This window comes from Balaenoptera acutorostrata, chromosome 1 (genome assembly GCF_949987535.1).
Source record: "Balaenoptera acutorostrata chromosome 1, mBalAcu1.1, whole genome shotgun sequence".
Taxonomy (NCBI): Eukaryota; Metazoa; Chordata; class Mammalia; order Artiodactyla; family Balaenopteridae; genus Balaenoptera; species Balaenoptera acutorostrata.
In genome coordinates this window covers 158,365,057-158,375,176 of record NC_080064.1, presented here as the reverse complement: position 1 = coordinate 158,375,176, position 10,120 = coordinate 158,365,057, and the positions used below count along the sequence as shown (strand labels likewise).

Genomic DNA, 10,120 nt, shown 5'->3' with positions numbered 1-10,120 from the left:
TTGTAGGTTGAACCTCCCTTTCTTACTGGGTGGTAGCTCTCTTAACAACTCATTTTGATCCCATAATTTTTCATCTCATAACTGAAACTGAAACAGGAGGGAAGGGGGGCAGGGCACAACCTTTAAAAGAATGACAAAGCCATAGGACATGACATAAACTGGTTAGAACCAACTAGGTCCAAGATGGCAGACAAGACTTCAACTAGACCTTGAGCCTCAGTATACGCTCATTGTAGCACATCAACAAGTTAAATGACACACACACAGGCGCCATGACAGTTCCAAGGCTGACCATAAAAGGTCAACAAGTAGGCGGTGGCCAAGTTCCTGGAAATCCCCGCCCCTTCCCCAAAATAACTAGAATACGCCTCCCACTCATTAGCCTATGAAATTACCCACCCCTATAAAAACTGGCAACCTCATACCCTGGTGCCGCTCTCGCCTTCTGAGATGGTCCACACTCTGTGGAGTGTGTTTCTCTCTAAATAAATCCACTTCTTACCTATCACTTTGTCTCTCACTAAATTCTTTCTGTGATGAGACATTAAGAACCTGAGCTCCGTTAAGTCCTGAGACCAGGTGTGTGATCTCAATTAAAAGACTGTGGGATCAGACTTCCCTGGTGGCACAGTGGTGAAGAATCCGCCTGCCAATGCAGGGGACATGGGTTTGAGCCCTGGTCCGGGAAGTTCCCACATGCCCCGGAGCAACTAAGCCTGTGTGCCACAACTACTGAAGCCTGCATGACTAGAGCCCGTGCTCTGCAACAAGAGAAGCCACCGCAAAGAGAAGTCCGCGCACTGCAACAAAGAGTAGCCCCTGCTCTCTGCAACTAGAGAAAGCCTGTGAGCAGTACAAGGACCCAATGCAGCCAAAAATAAACAAATAAACAAACAAATAAATAAATTCATTTATTTAAAAACAGACAAAAAAAAAAAAAAGAGACCCTGGGTTCAAGTCCCATCTAGGTTTTGGCTGGGTTTGAGTCCCCCTAAAACTGAGTTCCTCTGCTGAGTTTATGATTAACCTCTCTATCCAAAACTTTATTCCTTTTCTTGTCCCGCCCCTGTTCCCCTCAAGATTGAGGAGTATCAAAGAAAAGCGAGGATTGACACCGAGCAGGATCCTGTGGGGCCCTCCCAGGTACAAAAGATAACCCCCCACTTCTTGTTTATAGAAGAAGGCTTTAGTCTCCTAGGCCTTCCCTGAGTTCCAAAGAACAGATTCAAATTCAAGCAGTTACTAATTAAAGAATGCAGAAACACAGGAAAAGCAGTCAAGAAACAATAATTCAGTGATAGAAGAGTCCTAGTTCTGCCTCAGGGAATACACATAACAATCTGATACATATTTTCGAGTTGTTCTGCAGGAACTAAGACCCCCATCCAGTTGGAGGATGGTAAATACATGCTGAGACGCCAGACTGGTGAGAACCAGAAGGTTGATGATTGAGATTCCTGGAACACCACCCTGTTTACCTCACCACCAACTAGTCCGAAGAAAGTTGTACACCCTGCAGCCCTCACCCCAAATATTGCCTTTAAAAACTCTTCCTTGGGAATTCCCTGGCGGTCCAGTGGTTAGGACTCAGCGCTTTCACTGCTGTGGCCTAGGTTCAGTCCCTGGTTGGGGAACTAAGATCCTGTAAGCCAAGCGGTGCAGCCAAAACAAAACAAAACAAAACAAAACAACTCTTCCCTGAAAACCACTGGGGAGTTCAGGTCTTCCGAGCATGAACCACCCATTCTCCGTGCATGGCCCTTGCGATAAACCTTTTTCTGCTCCAAACGCTGACATTTCAGTTTGTTTGGCCTCACTGTATGTCGGGCACATGGACTTGGGTTCAACTACATAACTGTCTCTTGGTTATGAGAATCCTTACATGCCAGTGTTTTTCAGTTCTGTCTGAATCTTCATCTCACATCTGACATAAATCTCTCCTTACTTGACTGAGTGAGGTTGCCATCCTCCCTCTGTGCTTATTGTTGCTTCCCAGGCCAACCTTTACTGGCCATCAATATCAGACTGATGTGGTGCCCTCTGTGTGGCAGGAATTTAAATGCTGGTCACATGGTGAGTGAATCTGAGAGCAATGAAGAAATCTACCCAAAATATAGCCACCAGGTATGAGAGAGCTAGCTCCTGTAAAAATCTGTCTTTATCCCACCGTCTTGGTCTGCTTGGGCTGCTATGACAACAATACCATAGACTGGGTGACTTAAACAGCAAACATTTATTTCTCACAGTTCTGGAGGCTGGGAAGTCCAAGATCAAAGTACTCACAGATTTGGTGTCTGGTGAGAGCCTGACACCTGCTTCATAGGCAGCCATCTTCTTGCTGTGTCCTCACAGGGAGGAAGGGGTGAGGGAGCTCCCTTGGGCCTCTTTTACAAGGGCACTAATCCCATTCACAAGAACTCAACCGTCATGACCTAATCACTTCCAAAGGCCCCACCTTCTACTACTCTCACAATGGGGATTAGGTTTCAACATATGAATTTTGGGGGCACACAAATGTTCAGTCTATAGCACCCACCCAAGTGTTTGTGAAGCCACCTCAGATGGTCTATACCTCACAGATTTATCCTAGAGGCCCCTTGCCTTGGCACCCTGTTGAGGTGGTGCCAACAAAATGACCCAGGTCCAGATGCCTTCCTCTGGTGACACTTTTATTGTTGCCATGGCCAACGGTGGGTGGCCAGCTGCTCCACAGCCCTTTCTCTCAATTCTGGCAACACACTGCTCTTTCTCCCTTTCCTGGGGCATCAGGTACTCTGCAGAAGAGATGGTTAGCATCCCTGGGGATGGGGGCAGTGAAGGAGGAAAGAAACTCTTCCTGACCAGCATGTCCTCAAAGGCTAATCGCAGTCACATCTCAGTCCTCTCCTGTGGAGCAGGGATGCGATGTGGTGGAGAGCAGTACATGGTAGGACTAATTTTCCTACTCTCAGTAAGCCTTGAGTGGTGTTGGCAGACCCCTAACAGCTGGTGGTGCTCTGAACTCAGAATGTGGGATGTTTTTATACCTTGGGTACTTAGCTTTAAGCCTTAGTCTCCATTCCTGAACCACAGAAAAACCTCACTCAACATTTTATAAAGACATGCACTGAAACCACATCATCAACTGTCACATCGATAACCTGACTTTATCTTGGGCCTTGTGCCAAGAACTAGGGTGAATACAAAGGATTTAATTATATTTTCCTACAGGCAAAGTGATTTCAGCTTGATAGGAGAGACTGAGTACATACATTAAGAGAACAATGCAGAAAACAGACAAATATCCAGAACAATTACAGTAGCATATGCTTTATATTATGTCCATTTTGCAGAAAAAGGAACAAAGGCACATTTACTTAAGTGGAATGAGCCTAGATGTCTTCACTTCCAGCTTTGTCCATGTTTTAAAATTATTTTTTGTTTTGCCATAACTTACAGGAGAGTTGCAAAGATAGTACAGAGAGTTCCTGTATACCCTTCACCCAGTTTCCCCTAATGTTAATTATATAACCATGGTACATTTATCAAAACTAAGAAATTAACATTGATACAATACTATTAACTAAAATATGGACTTTCTTTTTTTTCATTTCACTATTTTTTCCACTAATGCCCTTTTCCTGTACTATGATCCAATCCAAGGCATCATGTTATATTTTAGTCGTCATGTCTTCTTAGTCTCCGCCAGTCTGACAGTTTCTCCAGTCTTCCCTTGTCTTTCATGACTTTAACACTTTTAAGAGTTCCAGTCAGGTATTTGTAGAACGTCTTTCAATTTGAGTTTTCTGATGTTTCTCATGATAAGACTGGGGTTGTGGATTTTGGGGAAGAATACCACAGAGGTGAAGTACCCTTCTCCTTGATCATATAGCAATATAACTTACTACTGGTGAGTTGACCTTGATCACATGGTTAAGGTGGTGTCTACCAAGTTTAGAAACCAAGGTCTGAGAGCTAAGTGCATTCACTGCTACTGGACCATGATTGCTTCTAGACCCTCCAGTGGACAGTTAGGAAATATATATGTATACTAGCCTGTGTATATACACGTCTATATTTCCTTTTCTACTTGCTTATTTGTCACTTCTTTCTCTGACAGTAAGAAACCTGCCTCTCTCTACCTGTAATATATTTACTTATTTGTTCAAGTATGCCCTACAAATTTACCAACTAGACTGCAGTGTTTGTTTTCAGTTCTTTGTGTCTTTATCTTACAGTTTCAAGCAAAACATTGTTTTCCAAAGTTACTTAGGCCCGTTCATTTCTTCCCCCACTCCCTTCAGTCAGATTATGTCATACATTTGTGAAGCAGTTAGATTCATTTTTTAGAATCTGCATTTTATTGTGGGTTCCCCTGACAGCCTGGTGAATTTTTTAAAAATTTGCATATAATAAAAGTCACCCTTTGTGCTATACAGCTTTTTTTGTGTGTGTTTTGACAAATGAATACAATCATGTATCCATCACCATAGTACAATACAGAACAATTATCCTAAAAATTCCCTTGTACAGCTCCTTTGTTGTAAACCCCTTCCCTCTCCCCAAACCTGCCAACCACTGATCTGTTTTCCACCCCTATAGTTTTGCCTTTTTCAGAATGTCATATAAATGGAACCATACAATATGTAGATTTTTAGGTCTAGCTTCTATCACTTAGCAAAATTCGTTTAATATTTGTCCATGTTATTGCATGAACCTACTTCACTCCTTTTTCCTGTTGAGTGTGGATAAACTCATTGTGTGGATATAGGACACTTGTTTATCCATTCACCTGTTGAAAGACATTTGGGTTATTTCTAGGTTTTGGCAATTATGAATAAAGCTGCTATAAACAGTCATGTATGGTTTTTTTTTGTGAATACAAATTTCACACTTGGATAAATACCTAATAGTGGAATGACTGGGTTGTATAATAGGTTTATGTTTATAAGAAACTGCCAAACAGTTTTCCAGAGTGAATGTTATGCCTTGCAATCCCTTCAGCAATGAGTGAGAGTTCCTATTGTTCTGCATTTTCTCCAGCGTTTGGTTGTCCACACTCATTTGAGAGCGGCAACTGTCCCCCCACCCCAACCCAACTTCCTCGTTCCTTTTGGCCTCTGCCTGGATTACCAAATAATCTGTATTCCTGCTTTGCAGCCTGCTGGTATTAGTGAAGGTAATGATTTTAGACTACTTCATGTTTCCACTGTCTGCTAAAGTACTCTTCCATTTTTAACCTCCTCACAGTCCTATAAGGCAGTTTCAGCATTCTTAAGTTGGTATGAGAGATAACAGCACCCTGCCTGAGAAGAATTTCTTTCTGACTTTTTCAAACCTCTGCTTTTGTGAGCCTCTTAGCTCCCTACTCATTTCAGCTTCTATTTAGCGTAACCAAATGAATCCACTGAAATACAAGGGTGGTCAAGGGTCTTCACTAGACCCTGTAATGGCTATGGATCTGGCAGGATAGACCACTCCATGTGGCTTTCCAGCTGGGTGGCTGGGTCTTAATTCATCAGGAAGGAGCCATGTGTCAGGCCCCTGCTCAAAGTCCCTACCTCCTACCTTGGCAGCTCACACATTCTTGTAGTCATGAGAGTCTTCATTTGACATCTCCTCTCCATGTTTCATCTGACTGTTCTCACTCTGTGCAGATGACTGATAGGTCACATAATCCTTTAAGGCCAGGAAACTCCCTGACTGCACGACAGGTTGGATGTGGGTCTCGGGACCATCTGTCCTGCCCTCTACACGGTCTGTGTTTGAGGATGTCGCTTCCTTCTCCTCCTGCTGCTGGTTTCCACTGGGATCTGGTGGTACATTTTCATAATCTCTGCAGCACTGAAAAGTTCCCCAGGGCTGCTTCCCCTGGATGGTCTCGAGATCCAACACTGCCATGTTGACATAATCATTTGAGGTCTGAGAAGACCCTTCCCCATCATTGAGTGGATCACTGCTCTCAGTTCCTGGAGACCCCAAACTGGTGCAGTCACTGGCGTTCCCACAGCCCTCATCTATTTCTTCAGTCAACTCCAGCACCTTGGTACTTGGCAGGATGAAGAGGTTCCCAGGAGGGCTGTTGGTAGAAGCTAAAGTCTCAGCAATCTCCTTTGCTGTGGGGATATTGACATAATCTCTTGAATCCTCTGAAGAAGTGCTTGGGCAATCTCTTGAAGCTCTGACATTGACATAGTGCGCTGAGGGAGTGAGGTTTCCACACATCTGGGGCCCCATGGCATTGTCATAGATGCCCACTGCATACCCCATGGCATGAGTATGGGCTCTGTGCACATGGAGGACATCACCTGCTTGGGAGGGCTATGAGTAAGAAGAGAAAGCCAGTGACAGGATAGAAGTAGAAACATGGACAAAACCTTTCTTCTTCCCCGCCCAGTACTACTACATCTAATGGTTCTTTCTCTCAGTTCTTCACTCTGGAGAAAAGGTCTGAATCAGGGGTCTCAAACCTCAAGGCTTCAGATGCTAGGTAGGAATAAGTGAAGTAGGTTGAGTTTAAGGAAAGCAGCAGTGTAAATTTGACAATAAATTGCAACTGTTTTTTGGCCACACTGTGGGGTTTCAATGGGGAGTGGGGGAAGTATTATGAATTGGAGAGAACCTGCCACCCCAGAGCACACTGAGAGGCATGGCATAGTGGTTAAAGGTAGAGGCTTAGGCTCAGACTGAGGGTGCAAGTCCCAGGCCTCACCACACTGTGCTGAGTTTGGGAAAGTCACCTAATCTCACTGTGCCTTAGTTTCCTAACTTATAAAATGGGTATAATCATAATAATATCTACACCATGAGGGTTTTGTGAGGAGTAAATGGATTACTGACTGTAAAGTGTTTAGAATAACTCCTGGAACAAGAAAACACTAAAAAATGCTTGTTGTTACATTAGTATAGGGGCAGCTGACACGCAGATCAGCTGATTATGGCCAATTAGAGATGCTAGTCTGTTGTTTCCAGAACTTCTGATTTTCAAGAAAAGCTGGACATCTGGACTTTAATGTGAAATCATTTAGGTTTTTAAATGTTGCCAACTGGTTCAAAATGTCCTTCAAACACTACAGAGTACAATCCAAACACGTTTGTGGGCTTAAGCCAGTTTGAGATCTAAACTCTAGATGCAAAATTCCCTCAGGGCCCACCTGAGTCCTAGAAGTAGCTTTAGCAATGGAGTTTCCTCTGCTCTTCCTTTTATAAGCCACTTAGACTTTCTGCCCCAGGAAGTCTTAGAAGCAGGAGCAGAGCCCAAGGATGGGACATGCAAGAGGAAGAGGAAGCAAAGGTGGCGACATGGAGTGGCCGCATGGTAATCAACCTAAGCCCCTGAGTAAAGAAAGGCTGGGTAACAACCGAATTAGCAGCAGCTGCAGCATGGCTGTACTTACCCAAGGACGGTCACAAAACCAAAGGAACTGATTCTTTTCACAAGCTAATGAGAACTTATCTATGGAAATAAGCACCCTGATCTTCAAAACAGTCCCTCTACTGTCCCTGGTGTGACTCCTCCTGGGGAGCTGCCTTCAGAGCCAGACGACAAGACACACGGGATTATTGTTATTAATTGCAATAGTCCCCTTGTAACCTCAAAGGTATCCCCGACGTGCTCAGTGCTTTCTACACCAGTTACAGTGCTGAGTGAACTTACGAGTATTTCTGCTATGGAGGAGGATTGAAACAATTTGACATAGGCTCAGAAGTAATTGCCAAAGTAGGACTTTAAGAGTATTTTGAGCACGAACAGCACTGCTGGAATATTTAGGTACCCTCCCAAGGTGATGACTTTGACGGGGACAACACTCATTTGGAAAACACATTTCAGTTCTAACATCGTGTCCTTGAATACATGTGCCCTGGTGCCTTTCCTAAAATCCCAAGTGCTTGCTCCTCTCTTTCTAAGTTTTTTGCCTCGGTTGGGAGGGAAGTCCTGAGGCTAGGTCGTCCCAATTTATTAATAGGGCCTCGAGGGCGGGGGGCAGGGGGAGAGTGTGTGTGCCAAAGGACATGCTATTTGCAGTGAAACAAGAGCCAAGACCTAGAACTCTTGCACTTCAGCTCTTCTGCCAGAGACATATCATTTCTCCCAAACGGGTTGTCATTTCTCTTGACTCTTACCACATGCTCAGAGGGAGGGCTGTCAGAATTTCTGGAGAGGAGGCTCTCGGTACTGAAAATACGAATACTTCTTGACGGATGTCTTCCTGAAAGGACAGAGAACAAACCCTGAACATAGTCAGCCAGTCCTCCGAGTGCTTCAGCCTGTACAATCCCTGCATCTTGGGTGAAGTGGGTTTGTGTGATGTCTGGTGTTTGGGGCCTGGCGTTCTGTGGGGAGAGGGTCAGGGCTACAGGGATGATGTGCTAGGAGACCCGGAACCCTCCTCAGCTAGCTGAGGACAAAAGGACACTAGCACAGGAATTGAGGAGGCTGGGAAGGAGGCTCCTGGGGCGAACCCTCCCTGCCTTGAGGCTGGAGGCCATTTTCTCCTTCTGTATGTCTTTCCCAACGCTAGACATACCCAGCTGTCGCCTGCTAACTTACGTCAAGAAAAACCAAAGCTGCTGTCTATGTAATCAAACCATCATGCTGTACTCCATAAACTTATACGGTGATGTATGTCCATTTTTTATCAATGAAATCGGAAAAAGAAACAAACAAAACCCCCAACCCAGATGACCCCCCGCTCCCTTCTTCGAGCTCTCCAAGCCCCCACTGGAGTTGCATCTTGCAGTCTATCTATCCCATTCTCTCTCATGCTCCCTGAAGGGCAGAAAGGTCTGCAACTTTAGAGAAAGTTGCTTCCAGGTGAGAGGTACATTCTGGGGGTAGAAGTTCTGTAGGTCTGGACTCCAGGGATTAGAAAGAAAAACCTACCCAGCTCTTCTTGTCTTCGGGGCAAGAGGTCATAAATATTTTTGGTTCCTTGTCTGGGTCGAGGCAGAGTCAGCAAGGGCATGACGGTGACTTGGAAGTAAGGAACTTGCCCTGCAAGGCAATGAGAGACACGGAGGTCATGGCTGGGCCCAGCTACACAGAATGAGGGGCCCCCTGGGGATGAGATGGTCCCTGAAAATATTGCCCACCCTCACCATGTATCATGAAAAATACGTTTTCAGACTTGACCAATTCCCTTTGAGCTAGAAGCATAGGGGACTCGGTGGACAGAAGCAGGGCACAGGGATACCAGGGCAATGACTTTCAAAATGGAACTCCACTCAGCACTGAGCCTTGTGGAGCCACGGCTTAGGATCCCAGGGGAGACCATGACCCGTGTGCCAGGTAAGAACAGAGGACTACCCAGCCCAACAGTTTATCTCTGGAGGGTAAACTGGGCTTTAAATACCAGGCTAGTTGATTGATCTTAGTGTGTCTCAACTTTGGACAAACAAGGGACTCACGCTTCTTCCATTTACTCCAGTTCCACAGGATGCAGAAAACTGCGACAACCAGGAGGATGGCAAGGAGTCCCGCCAACCCAGAAAAGATGCTGCTGTAGTGGTCTTTAGCTCTGCGAGGAAAACCAAGTGCCATGACCCAGCCATAGGAGGGTGGGAAGTTGGAGAAGATGCTTCCTTTAGGAGGTAGGGCTCGAGGATTTGGAATGAGAGCCCGGGGAAGGAAAGCTGAGGTGGGATGGACTGGGTGGTGGAAGAGAGGGTCATCTTCCCTTGGAGAGAGGGAAATAGGACATGGGAGAAGGAATCTATCCCTTTTGAATGCCTACTGGATGCCAGTGTTTTGCATGTGAACCTTATTTAATCTGTACAACAATCCCATTTCTCTTTGTGACCAAGGAATCCGAGAATTAGACTCAGAAAGGTAGAGTAACATGTCAAAGATCACATAGGTAGGAAAGAGCGTGATGGAACGTGAGTCTAGGTCTGTTTGGGCCCAAAGACTGTTCTTTCTATGGCTTCACGCTGTCTTCCAAACTTGTAATGTCAAGTCCACCTGCTCCTGCTTCCCCCATTCCCTGCTCCTGGGCTTTCTGTCTTGCTCGAAGGAGAAGATTACCCAATTTACAATTAGGGAGCAGCTCTGGGACAAGAGTCCAGGTTGCCTGCACTTGAATAACCCCTGTAGCACCAACTTGTGGAGCTGGTCTCTAAGCAACACTCTGGTGTTCTGCGG

The 10,120-nt window shown here is 45.3% G+C and overlaps 1 protein-coding gene across 1 annotated transcript; it reads right to left on the bottom strand.

Moving 5' to 3' along the window:
* Positions 1 to 5,556: 5,556 nt before the first annotated feature.
* On the bottom strand, positions 5,557 to 9,473 carry LAX1 (lymphocyte transmembrane adaptor 1). Its single transcript, XM_007166284.3, has 4 exons — positions 9,388 to 9,473; positions 8,864 to 8,974; positions 8,104 to 8,189; positions 5,557 to 6,300 (listed from the first exon to the last, which is right to left on the bottom strand). Exons 2-4 carry the CDS (start codon positions 8,943 to 8,945, stop codon positions 5,557 to 5,559), a joined length of 912 nt encoding a protein of 303 aa, XP_007166346.3. The 5' UTR covers positions 8,946 to 8,974; positions 9,388 to 9,473.
* Between the last annotated feature and the right edge of the window lie 647 nt (positions 9,474 to 10,120).